The 13,834-nt window shown below is 37.1% G+C and overlaps 1 protein-coding gene across 3 annotated transcripts in view; it reads right to left on the reverse strand.

The window, feature by feature from the left end:
* WNK3 (WNK lysine deficient protein kinase 3) overlaps window positions 1–13,834 on the reverse strand; it is a 157,738-nt gene that overhangs the window by 59,519 nt on the left and 84,385 nt on the right. For all 3 annotated transcript variants that reach the window (XM_045994705.1, XM_045994706.1, XM_045994704.1), the window contains exon 11: window positions 5,605–5,666. In XM_045994705.1, the coding sequence (XP_045850661.1) occupies window positions 5,605–5,666 (62 nt within the window). The remainder of the gene's footprint in view (window positions 1–5,604; window positions 5,667–13,834) is intronic.

Raw genomic sequence — 13,834 nt, forward strand, 5'->3', positions numbered from 1 at the left:
AAGGAAAATTATAAAAATAAAGCACAATCACAGGAAGTGACATCACCAAGATGGCAACATAGGTTGTTTCTGCCTTTGCTCACAAGAACAACTAATAACTATTCAAGAACAAGACACCACTGAAAGATTCCTAGAAGATGGGGGTGTGACTGAAGCCACCGCTCTGCACCGTAGAGACCAAGTCAGACTGGATTAGAAGGATAAGAGAAGGGGCACCTCGGTGGCCCAGTCAGTTGCATCTGACTACTAATTTCAGACCAGATAATGAGATCTAGGCCTGAGTTGAGCTCCATGCTGGGCATGGAAACCGCTTAGGATTTTCTCTCCCTCTCCCTTTGCCCCTTCCGCCTGCTCATGCTCAGGCTTTCCCTTTCTCCTTCCCCCCTCTAGAAAAAAAGAGGGGTAAGAGAAGTGGCTGTACATTGGCCACATTGCCCCTATCCCAAGCCAGCATAGTACTGGAGCCTCTAATACCTCCAGTTGGAAAAGAGAGCCTGGCGGGGCGACAACCAGCCTTCACTCAGCATTGTGGGCAGCTTTGTGGGAGCCGCTATTTTGATCTCACACTACAGGCATCGCAGGAGAATCTGCAGGGCTCAACCACTGGGAATACAAGTATAACAGGGAAGGAGGGCAGGGTTTGCAACAGGACAACAGATGATTCCTTGGCAGACAAATTCATACCTGTAGTGTCCAAGTAGTAAACCCAATGAGTGGTTTTGCTCATCTGCAGAATCAAGTTGGGGGCATATTCTCACTAGTAAGATATCATTGTTGTTTTATGTGCATTACCCTAATGACTAGTGATATTAAACATCTTTTTACATACCTGTTGACCTTTTGTATATCTTGTTCGGAGAAATGTCTGTTTGGGTCCTTTGCCCATTTGTTAATTGGGGTATTTGTCTTCTTGCTATCAAGTTATAGGAGTTCATTACATATTTTGGTTATTAACCTGTTATCAGATACATAGTTTGCAAATATTTTCCCATTCCATAGGTTTTCTTTTCACTTTGCTAATGGTTTCTTTTGTTGTGCAGAAAGCTTGTAGTTTGGTGTAGTCCCACTTGTTAATTTTTTATTCTGTTGCCTGTGTTTTAGGTGTCATATCCAAGAAATCATTACCAAGACCCCTGTCTAGGAGCTTTATTCCTGTGTTTTCTTCTAGGAGTTTCACGGTTTCAGGTCTTACATTTAAGTCTTTAATCCATTTCAAGTTAACTTTTGTGAGTGGTGTAAGATATGGATCTAGTTTCATTCTTCTACATGTGAATATCCAATTACCCCAACCCCATTTATTGAAAAGACTGTCTTTTAAGTATTCTTGGCTCCCTTGTGAAATATTAGTTGACTTGTATATGCTTGGTTTTATATCTGGGCTCTTAATTGTCCTCCACTGGTCTATCTGTTGTTATGCCAGTATGATACTGTTTTGGTGACTGTAACTTTATAGTATAGCTTGAAATCAGGAAGTGTGATGTCGCCTGCTTTGTTTCTCTTTCTCAGGATTTCTTTGGCTACTTGGCTACTTTTGTGGTTCTATATATATTTTAGGAGTACTTCTAGCTCTGTGATAAATGGCACTGGAATCTTGATAGGAATTGCACTGAATCTATTGATGGCTTTCAGTAGTACTAACATTTTTTTTTTTTTATGAATTCAATATAAGTTTAATGAAAATCTCAGGAGGCGTTTCAGTAGAAATGTATAAGCTGATGCCAAAATTTGCATATAATTTACATAAAAATATGCAAGGACACTATAATGGAGAAAGTAATTTTGAGTAAGAACAAAGTTGGAGAAATCCTATTCTCTGACTCACACTTACTGTAAAATTGTAGTAATCAAAGTACGTGGTATTAGCATTAACAAGAAATAGATCAACAGAATAGAATATTTCAGAAATAGACCTGCCCTTAATTGGCCATTTGATTTTTTTTTCATTTTATTTATTTTTTCAGCGTAACAGTATTCATTGTTTTTGCACAACACCCAGTACTCCATGCAAAATGTGCCCTCCCCATTACCCACCACCTGTTCCCCCAACCTCCCACCCCTGACCCTTCAAAACCCTCAGGTTGTTTTTCAGAGTCCATGGTCTCTTATGGTTCGCCTCCCCTTCCAAATTTTTTTTTAAATAAACATATGATGTATTTTTATCCCCAGGGGTACAGGGATTGGGAGGGAGACAAACCATAAATGACTCTTAATCTCACAAAACAAACTGGGGGTTGCTGGGGGGAGGTGGGATTGGGAGAGGGGGAGGGGGCTATGGACATTGGGGAGGGTATGTGCTATCGTGAGTGCTGTGAAGTGGTACTAACATTTTAACATTAATTCTTCTAAGCCACAAACACAGAATACCTACTCGTTTATTTGTGTTTTCTTTGATTTCTTTCAACCATATTTTGTAGTTTTCAGAATAGAAATCTTTCCCTTCTTTTGTTAAATTTGTCCCTTATGTATTTTTGTTATTTGGGATACTATTGTAAATGGGATTGATACCTTTTATCTCTTTTCTTCCCTCATTGCTCTAAGATTTTTTTTTAAATTTTATTTATTTATTTGTCAGAGAGAGAGAGAGAGAGAGAGAGAGCGAGAGCGAGCACAGGCAGAGTGGCACAGGGAGAAACAGGCTCCCTGCGGAGCAAGGAGCCCAATGTGGGACTCAATCCCAGGACACTGGGATCATGACCTGAGCCGAAGGCAGCTGCTTAACCAACTGAGCCACCCAGGCGCCCCTGCTCTAAGATTTTTAATCTTAGGTACCCTTGTTTTGTTCTTGATATTCAAGGAAAAGCTTTCAACATTTCACCATTGAGTAAGATGTTAGATATGGATTTACCATACATAGCCTTTATTATATTGAGATATGTTCCTTCTGTGTCTAATTTCTTAAGAGTTTTTACCATGAATATTTAATTATGTCAAACACACTTTTTGCATCTACTGAGATGATCATATGACTCTTTTATTTCATTCTATTAATATGATCATATGAGTCATTTCTTTCAATCAAATCATTAATTTGAGTATGATGAACCATCCTTGTATCCCAGGGATAAATACTACTTGATTATAGTGTATGATCCTTTTAATTTGCTGTTGAATTCAGTTTGCTAGTATATTATTGAGGTTTTTGTGCATCTATATTTATCAGGGAATAGGCCTGTCATTTTCTTTTCTAGCAGTATCCTTTTCTGGTTTTGGTATCAGTATAATGCTGATATGATAAAATGAGTTTGGGAAGGTTCCCTCATCTTCACTACTGTGAGTTTGAGAAGGATTAATGTTAATTATTCCTTAAGTATTTGGTAAAAATCACCCGTGAAGCCATCTGGTCCTGGGCTTTTACTTGTTGGGAACGTTTTGATTACTGATTCAATGTTCTTAATAGTAATTGGTCTATTCAGATTTTCTATTTCTTCCTGATTCAGTCTTGGTAAATTGTATGTTTCTAAGCATCTATCCATTTCTAGGTTGTAGTTTGTTGGCATTAAGATGTTCATCATAGCTTCTTTTGATCCTTTGAATATCTGTGTTATCAGTTGTAATTCCTCCCTTTTCATTTATAATTTTGTTGCTTTGGGTCCTTAATCTTTTGTCTTTGCTTAGTCTAGTTAAGGGTTTGTCAATTTAGTTTATCTGTTCAAAGAACCAACTCTTAGTTTGGTTAATGTCCTGTTGTTTTTCTGTTCTCTATTTCATTTCTTTCTACTCTAATCATTATTTCTTCTGCTAACTTCAGGCTTAGTTTGCTCTTTTAATAATTCCTTAATGTGCAGAGTTAAGTTCCTTATTTGGGATCTCTCCTGCTTCTTAATGTAGACATTTATTACTGTGAATGTCCCTTCTAGAAATGCTTTTGCTGCATCCCAAAAGTTCTGGTATGTTGTGTTTCCATTTTGTCTCAAGAATTTTTTAAATTTTTAAAAATTTTATTTATTTATCTGAGAAAGAGAGTACGAGAGTGAAAAAGCATGAGAGAGATCACGTGTGTACACAAGCTGGGGAAAGGGGCAGAGGGAGAAGGAGAAGCAGACTCCTCAATGCACAGGGAGCCTGACACAGGGCTTGATCCCAGGACCCTGAGATCATGACCTGAGCCAAAGGCAGACACTTAACCAGCTGAGCCACCCATGTACCTCTGTCTCAAGAATGGGTATCAGCAAACTGAGCTCTAGAAATACTGCCTCACACCTATTAGAACGGCCATTACCCAAAAGACAAGATAACAAATGCTGGCAAAGATTTGGAGAAAAGAGAATGATTGTGTAGTTAGTGGGACTATAAATTGGTATAGCCACTCTGGAAAACTGTATGGAGGATCATCAAAAAATTAGAACTAGAACTACCATATGATTCAGCAATTTGATTTCTGGGAATATATCCCCAAAAAACAAAAACACTAACTCAAAAAGATACCTGCACTCCTGTTTTCATAGCAGCATTCTTTACAATAGCCAAGACATGAAACATGGGAACAACCTGTCTGTCCATTGATGGATGAATGGATAAAGAAATTGTGGTGTATGCACACGCACAGACACACACACACACTCACGCGCGCGCACGCGACTATTATTTAGCCAGAGGAGAAGGGGAAACCCTACCATTTGCAGCATCATTAATGGACTTTGAAGGCATTATGCTAAGTGAAATAAGTTAGACAGAAAGACAAATACTGTACAATCTCATAAGTGGAATCTAAGAAAAACAGAAATAAAAAAAAAAAACCCATACAAATTCACAGAAAAAGAGATCAGACTTGTGGTTACCAGAGGCAGAGGGTGGGGAGAGGGAAAACTGGAAGATGGTCAAAAGATACAAACTTCCAGTTATAGATAAATAAGTACTAGGGATGTAATACACAACACAATGACTATAGTAAACACTGCTGTATGAGATGTAGGAAAGTCGTTAAAAAAGGAAATCCTGTGAGTTCTCACCACAAGGAGAGATTTTTTTCCTTTTTTTTCTTTTCGTTTATTATATTTAGATGAGAAAATGGATGTTAGTTGAATCTATTGTGGTTATCATTTCACAATGTATATGTAAATTAAACCATCAAGATGTATGTCTTAAACTTATACAGTGATGTATGTCCACTGTTTCTCAATAAAACTGGAAAAAAGTATAATCATAGAAATAAACTCATCAAATGGGCACAATAGCAGAATGAACCGGAGAAAGAACCAATGAACTTGAAGAGAGAATAAAAATTATCCAATCTGAACAATAGAGAAAAATATTAATTTCCAACTACCAGATAATAACACAATTATATACCTGGTTATACCTAATTTCTTTAGATTAGCAGGACTTTTACTCTGAATTACACTATTCTCTATTGTCTTTTTTAACCCCTTTAAGCTTTTCTTAAGAATAGAGTATTATAATAAGAAGAACAAGAAAATAATCAATAATTTAATGTCCCATATGAGTATTAACATTAAAAAGTAAAATACCTACTATTTTATTGAACATACACACAAATACAAGAAAACAGAAGCTTCTCTAATCAAGATTCACTAAGCACCCATTGAGTGCAAATACTTCAAAACACTCTCATTGTTTTGATGGTATGAATTTGAAGATACTCACCTTCTAACTAAATCCGGTTTTAGAAGAGTTGCTTGTTCAATTCCAACTGCCTGGGATACAGGCTGTAAATAGTACAAAAATAAAACTTGTTATAACAACAAACTTCAAGCTAAAAATGCAATCTGCTATTATTTCAAAAAACATGGTTGTTACATTTCATATTTTGGTTACCATAACAAACTAGGTGGAATGTCTACATTAGTGAATGTTAGCTGTTACTACCAAAGATAAAGAAAAATAAAATGTAGCAATATTCATATTCATCAATATTTTATATCTTTTGTTTGTGTTTTTTTTTTCAATGGAAAACATTGACATTCAGCTTCCAGTCTTGATTGTAAAAGCAGTACTAAAAGGGAGAGTTGCTGCCATTTCAACAAACAGATAAATGACTCAAGCTTTAACTTGTGTGCTCTGGCTTTTTCTTGCTCTCTTTAAACTACTGACAACTATCCCTCTGACACATTAGTATCAGCAGCTGCAATACTGGACCTCTAAGAGGGAAAATGCCAACTATGTTGGAAAACAATTTTAAGCATTTATCTAATCCATCCTACATATTGTCACTAGTGACAGCACAGTGTCCTTAAAAATGCAAATCTATCAAAATTTTATCTCTTCCCTACCCAGTTTAAACCCTCTATGATGGTTCGACATCTCTAAGGTTAAGTTCCTTTGGATGGCAAAGTCCTCAATGAACTGGTCCCTGCCTCATTCTCAGACTCCTCTACTTGAAGCCACACTGAAATGTAGCTCCTCTGAGTGAGTTGGGCTCTTCCACATAGTGTGACTCTACTTACATTCTTTCACCTTCCTGGACTATTTCAACTTCTCCTCAGTCCTGCCCATTCTATGGACAGAACGCCTATATACAATAAGCCTCTATTACAATAGGTTCCAGACAAACCAGGAAAACCACTTTGGGTACTCTTTAAAAAAAAAAACATATACCTTAGCTCTTATCTTGTTTTCCAAACTATAAGGGATGAAGGTTTCCTGGAGAAATGGCTGATTCCAACACTGGGGCAAAGAAAGCACAAGATGAGGCTGGATCATCTTGTTATACCAAAAAGTAAAGAACTGCTCAAAGAATGATGGGAACATACCAAAATATACAGGAGTCAGCTTGAAGGGGTTCCTACTGCCCCAATATGGGACATTTGGGCATCAAGATAAATAATGATAGTAACAGAATATAACCCACTCAATAAAATAAGAATACATGAGTTCATACTGATACAAACAAATAAAGTTTTCACAGCACAAAGCCAACTAATAAATATAGGGAATGATGAAATCAGAAAATCATCAATGGGTGATAAAACCAGAGGGTAAATTTAAGTAGTTTCAAAATATCTCTCCATAGATTACTTATTAATTACAGAAGCAAAAATAAGGTCACTTTATGGTTAAAAAAAAAAAAAAAACTATACACAGCAGCCTCCATCTTAACTTAAATTTAACCTTAGCATTAGTGGGACAAACTGACATCACATGCCTCCTAATATGATGTGCAAAGAACACCTCATCACTTACATGGTATTCCTAACAAAAATGCATAATCTGAATCTGAGCAAAAGCATACTTCAAACAGACTCAAATTGAAGGACATTCCTTTTTTTTTTTTCTTTTTCTTTTATTTTTTTTTTAAGTAGGGTCCATGCTGGCTTGACCTCACAACCCTGAGATCAAGAACTGAGCTGAGGGCACCTGGGTGGCTCAGTGGATTGAGCCGCTGCCTTCGGCTCGGGTCGTGATCTCGGGGTCCTGGGATCGAGCCCCGCGTCGGGCTCTCTGCTCCGTGGGGAGCCTGCTTCCTCCTCTCTCTGCCTGCCTCTCTGCTTACTTGTGATCTCTCTCTGTCAAATAAATAAATAAAATCTTTAAAAAAAAAAAAAAAAAAAAAAAGAACTGAGCTGAGATCAAGAGTCAGACACTTAACCAACTGAGCCACCCAGGTGTTCCAAACTGAATGATAGTCTACAAAATAACCAACCTAGGAGCACCTTGGTGGCTCAGTTGGTTAAGCATCTGCCTTTGGTTCAGGTCATGATTCCAGGGTCCTGAGATGAAGCCCTGCATCTGGCTCCCTGCTCAGCAGGGAGTCAGCTTTTCCCTCTGCCCCTCCCCCAGCTCGTTTTCTCATAAATAAATAAAATCTTCAAAAAAAAACCCCAGGGGCGCCTGGGTGGCTCAGTGGGTTAAAGCCTCTGCCTTCGGCTCAGGTCATGATCTCAAGGTCCTGGGATCGAGCCCCACGTCAGGCTCTCTGCTCCGCGGGGAGCCTGCTTCCTCCTCTCTCTCTGCCTGCCTCTGCCTAGTTGTGATTTCTCTCTGTCAAATAAATAAAATATTAAAAAAAAACCCAAATAACTAGCCTTTATTCTTCAAAAAGGCTAAAGACAAAGAATGGTTGATTAAAGGAAACAAAAGAGACAACACAACTAAAGGCAGTGCATGATCTTCAATTAGATCCTGAATCAAAGAAGAAAAACTGCCATAAATGACATCATTTGGGCAACTGGTGAAATTTGAATGTGGACAACAGTTTAAACAATAGTATGGTATTCGTATTTAAATTCCTTGAATTTGGTCATTGTATTGTGGTTAAAAAAGATACTTATTCTTATACTGAAATATTTAGGAGTGAATGGGCATCATGCTGTCTACAACTAGCTCTCCCACACTCCAGAGGGAAATCATGTGGGCATAAATGCGTAGATGGACGGATGAATGGATGGGGGAGGATGGACGGAAAGAATGACCAACCAAGAAATCGATGCGCCGTCACCTGGGATTGCCTTTTATCATGTCCCTCTTTATCATGTATGTTTAATGTCTGACTCCAAGGACTCTGATTTATCTTTGCATTCTCAGTGCCTCTTAACACAACGTCTGGCACATTTTAGGCTTCTAATAAATGTTTTAAGATAGGAAGAAATAAGAAAGAAAACAGTGACGTAAGAAGGACTGCGCCATAAAAATGTTCATGATCCAATATTACCATTCCTGGACATAAAGCCAGGAAATAATACAAAGGGAGACAAAAGTACATAATATAAAGTTTGTTTCACAGTACATATTGAATAAATGGTAGATATCTGTGTTTTAATTGTGGCATTACACAAAATGAATACTGGCATGAATAGGGGATGAGTTAGGTAAATACAAATATGTATTGCACGACCATGTGGCCATTGTATACTGGAATTTTGAAGGCCAAGTAAAGGCAGGGGAAACTGCTTACCAATGAATGAAAAAAGTAGAAAACAAAAGTGTACATACCACGTACACACGTGTTAAAAGCCTAGAATACTATAATAAATATTATAATCACTGCTATGTTAAGGAAATAGCATTCTAGGTAATTTTCCCTATTTTCCTACTTTTTACAATGTTACTACATACATTTTCTAATTTAAAACTTTGAAAGGATATCAAATACTAAGTGTATAGGAAAATAGGTATTTTCATAAACCACTGGTGGGACTATAAACTGGTTACACCTTTCTGAAGGGTAACTTAACAATCAATGAATGCATCAAGTCTTAAAAACATCTATCAATGACATTTCTAGAAATTTACCCAAGGATATAATTAAGAGTGTATACAAAGGAAATAAGAGTATATAAAAGACTTAGCTTTAAGAATGTTCCTCACAACACAGATTATAGTCACAAAGTGCAAAAAAATTAGACACTTGTTTCCCTTGCTTGCTCCATTAAATAAATAATGCTATATTCATAGTAATGGGTATTATGTAGCCCCTTAAAAATTTGTTAAAACATGTAAGATAACACTGTAAGTGAAAAAAGATTATAAAAGAATATGTATACTATGGTTAGATTAAAATTACATGTATATATAAGCATATACAATGGTCTGGAAGAATATATAATAAGGTGTTAATAAGCTTAGCTGTAGTCATCTTGCATTAGTAATTAAGAAAAAAATAAATCCAACTTTCTCAAATCTGGTAATCACAGGGCAGGTCCCTATTATTTTAATACACAACATTATAGTCATTTTAAACAAAAATAAAAAGGGAGCAGTTCATTAAATCTGAAATACATCTAAAAAATAGCTTAGCATTTATTTATAAATAATAGGTTTGAAACGCCTCAAAATATTATGAGAGAACTTGATTAGAAGATATCATGTAAAAAAGACAAACCAGGGGCGCCTGGGTGGCTCAGTGGTTTAAGCCGCTGCCTTCGGCTCAGGTCATGATCTCAGGGTCCTGGGATCGAGTCCCGCATCGGGCTCTCTGCTCGGCAGGGAGCCTGCTTCCCTCTCACTCTCTCTGCCTGCCTCTCTGCCTACTTGTATCTCTCTCTGTCAAATAAATAAATAAAATCTTTAAAAAAAAAAAAAAAGACAAACCAACTATTAGCCATGATTCTAAGGACACAAAGTAGCATTAATTATAAGTTGTTATAAAATATCATTCCAGATTATAGTTACAGTAACTATGTCTTGTTTCTCCTTACTTAATCCATAGGATTTGCCTCCAGATTTATGTATCAGGCCACCATGTCACTGTTCTATCCTGCTGGGACTCATTATAATTCATTTAAAATTTCTTTAATACAACCATTTGTTAAACTGCATATAGCTTATTGAATCTTGTGTGTATGAAAAAAAGAAATCTCATTGCCAAAATATTTGCTTTCAGTGTTTAAACAGTGATTATGTTAAAAAGCTAATTATCTAATCTGCAATTAGAAGCTAATCTAATGTGTTCAGGAAAAAACTTCAGTATGGGTTGACTAGTTTGGAGGGGGAAAGGGAAGGCAGAAAATGATTCCTTGTGCTTGTTTCTCAACTACCCCCACCTTAAAATCCAAATGAAAGACAGGCACCAATCCCCTTTCCTAATGAGACCTTGATAATCTGGATGTCTGAGACCTTGATAACTTGCTAGCATAGTTCAATTAATACTGAAGTACCTCTGCACACATACAGAAGGAGGACAAGGCTAAAATAAGAAGCAAAATTAGGCTTGGATTCCATGGGCCATACCATCCCCTCCTCTCCATTTTGATACCTAAACCACTCTCTTATAGTTTCTAGACCTTTCTCACCCATGATGCTGAGAGCTATTCGAGGGAAGAGATTAGATCTGTAAAATTTATCACAATATTCCCAGAGCCTAAAAACACCTGAAATAGGAATAGATGCTCAATAATAGTTTTTCATTATAATATTCTTGTTATTATTTTTATTTTTATTACAGCAACAAACCAATCACTATTGAGCATTTATTAAGTGCTAAGCACTTCATATACATAATTTAACTAAATTCCACTCTTCTGACAACTCTGAGCAGTAGGTATTGTTATCTTCATTTTACAAATGAACAAGCCAAAGTTGTAAGTGATGAAAACAAAAACTGAGTCAGTAAATGGAAATCAATGAATAGACAAATGACTCCAAAGAGTACTGAGGACCAAAGACCACATGTGCACACCACAGAGGCTTTCTGTTAGTTCTGTTGGTTCCTAACCCTCTTTCCCCTTTACTTACTTTATCATTACTTGCCCTCCTCCCACCAGTGATTCTCAGCCCTGGATGCAGTTTATAATCTCCAGGGAAGGAGAAGAGGGAAGAAAGAGAAAGGAAACAAACAAACAAAAACAAAAAAAAAACAAAAAAACAAGAAACCTTTAAACGTTCCATAAACTGCCTCACTGTATTCTCAACACTACAAACCTTGTCTCTCCTATGATGTGCTTTTTTTAACAACCAGTATTTATCAAGCACTTATTACATGCCAGGCATTTCTTACATATATCTCATCTAATTCTAATTAGCCTACAAGACAGGCATTTTCTCTGATACAATGAAAATTTTCCAAAAGTTGAATATCTGTTCAGTGAAAACCTATATATCCATCACTCACAGTCTACAGCACTTTATTATAATTGTTTATCACATGTATATCCATCAATCCATCTCATGTTTTACATTTCAAAGTAAGGTACAAATCCAAAATGGGCATTTTGAAGTGTCATTTAGTAAATGAAAAGAATCAGAGCTAAAATAAATTAACTTTCCTCAAATCATAGAGTAAATAATTCAAAGAGACATTGTTCAAACTCAGGTCTAATTAAAGATACAAACCGCTCAAGACTATTTGTATGATGTACAACAGATGAATGGATAAAAAAGATGTGAGATACACACACAGACACACACACACACACACACACACACACACACACACACACAGGAATATTATGCAGCCATCAAAATCCCCCAAAATCTTGCCATCTGCAACGACGTGGATGGAACTAGAGGGTATTATGCTAAGCAAAATAAGTCAATCAGAGAAAGACAATTATCATATGATCTCTCCGATATGAGGAATTTGAGAGGCAGGATGGGAGTAGGGGGAAGGGAGGGAGAAAGGAAACAAGATGGAACTGGAGAGGGAGACAAACTATAAGAAACTTTTACTCTCAGGAAACAAACTGAGGATTGCTGCAGATAGGATGGCTGGGCAATGGACACTGGGGAGGTTATGTGCTATGGTGAGTGCTGTGAATTGTGTAAGACTGATGAATCACAGACCTGTACCCCTGAAAAAAATACATTATATATTAATAAATTTTTAAAAACATTACATATATGATGTATATACCTGTTTAACAGTAAAATCATTGTTAATTTAATTTTTAAAAATTATTAATGTATATATCCACTTCCATATTTTTATAAAGAACCCTTTGGGGCGCCTGGGTGGCTCAGTGAGTTAAGCCTCTGCCTTCAGCTCAGGTCATGATCTCAGGGTCCTGGGATCGAGCCCCGCATCGGGCTCTCTGCTCAGTGGGAGCCTGCTTCCTCCTCTCTCTCTCTGCCTGCCTCTCTGCCTACTTGTGCTCTCTCTCTGTCAAATAAATAAATAAAATCTTTTTTTTTAAACCCTTCATCTATAAAGTCACTACGTAACTAAGCCCAATTCCTCGCCAAGCCAAGATTCTGAGTAAGGAAATTTACCCTAAGAAATAACTGATCCACAGAACAGTTCCATGGATAAACTCACATAAAGACACCCAAGCTATTAAACGGGCAAGGAAAAAAAGATGAAAACACATCGGCACACAAAATATTGACAGGCACGAGTGACAGAACTAGGAGGAAGATTCATTAATTATAAGGCAGGTAGAACTATATAAAAGAAATAAAACTACCTGGGCTTTACTCCAGAGCCTCCCTAGGGAGCACCTCATGAAAGGGACCTAACTGAAAGTCAACTTATACCTCATACTTTCCCCCTATTATCTGTCACTGGTTGAGTAATCAAGGGGTCTGTACTGATCATCAAATTGATCAGACACTGCTCTTCCTGCAGCCTTCCAAGCTTTTTTTTTTTAAAAAGATTTTATTTATTTGTTAGAGAGAGAGAGAGAGAGACTTAGCAAGCAGGGGGAGGGGAGGCAGAGGGAGAAGCAGGCTCCTTGCTCAGCAGGGAGCCTAATGTGGGACTTGATCCCAGGACACTGGGATCATGACTTGAGCCAAAGGCAGATGCTTAACCGACTGAGCCACCCAGACGTCCCAGCCCTCCAGGCCTTCTACAGCTATTTGGAAAGAGCAAACAACCCTGTTTTTTTGTTTTGTTTGTTTGTTTTTTAATGGAAGGAGTGAGAATTCATATTGGAGATAAAAAGGAGAGAACTAACTGAGCCATTTGGCATTCTGGGAGGTAGAGTCCCTACAAGTAAAGTCAAATCAGCACGGATGCAGAAAGGAAAAATTTTGGTAGCCATACATATTGAATATGGCAGTCTTAATATATTTGATTATTACTAGCTTTGGAGAACACATTATGGGGGTAAAAGTAAACCACATCTTACTATAGAACCACAGCAGATCAATGCCTAATAATACACAGTATATATCTACTTGTCCTTAAACTGCAGATCTGTGGAAGGATTTAATCATCACACAAAAGGACAACAGAAGTCAAAGAAAATCTACATGAAGTCAGAGAGTTAGGCAGGGGAGTCCAGATCCTAGCGGGGTTTCAGGCCATTGAGTACTGTGATTAGCCAAATCTGGGGTAATTCAGCCATCAAATAAATTATGATAATATTATATCACAATCTATTTATTAATAAAAGGTTATGTGAGTCCACACTCAAAATAAATAAATAAATAAATAAAGGAGAAGAGCCAACTAATAAATATAAAGAGGCATAATGAAATTAGAATATCAAAAAAAAGA

This window comes from Meles meles, chromosome X (genome assembly GCF_922984935.1).
Source record: "Meles meles chromosome X, mMelMel3.1 paternal haplotype, whole genome shotgun sequence".
Taxonomy (NCBI): domain Eukaryota; kingdom Metazoa; phylum Chordata; class Mammalia; order Carnivora; family Mustelidae; genus Meles; species Meles meles.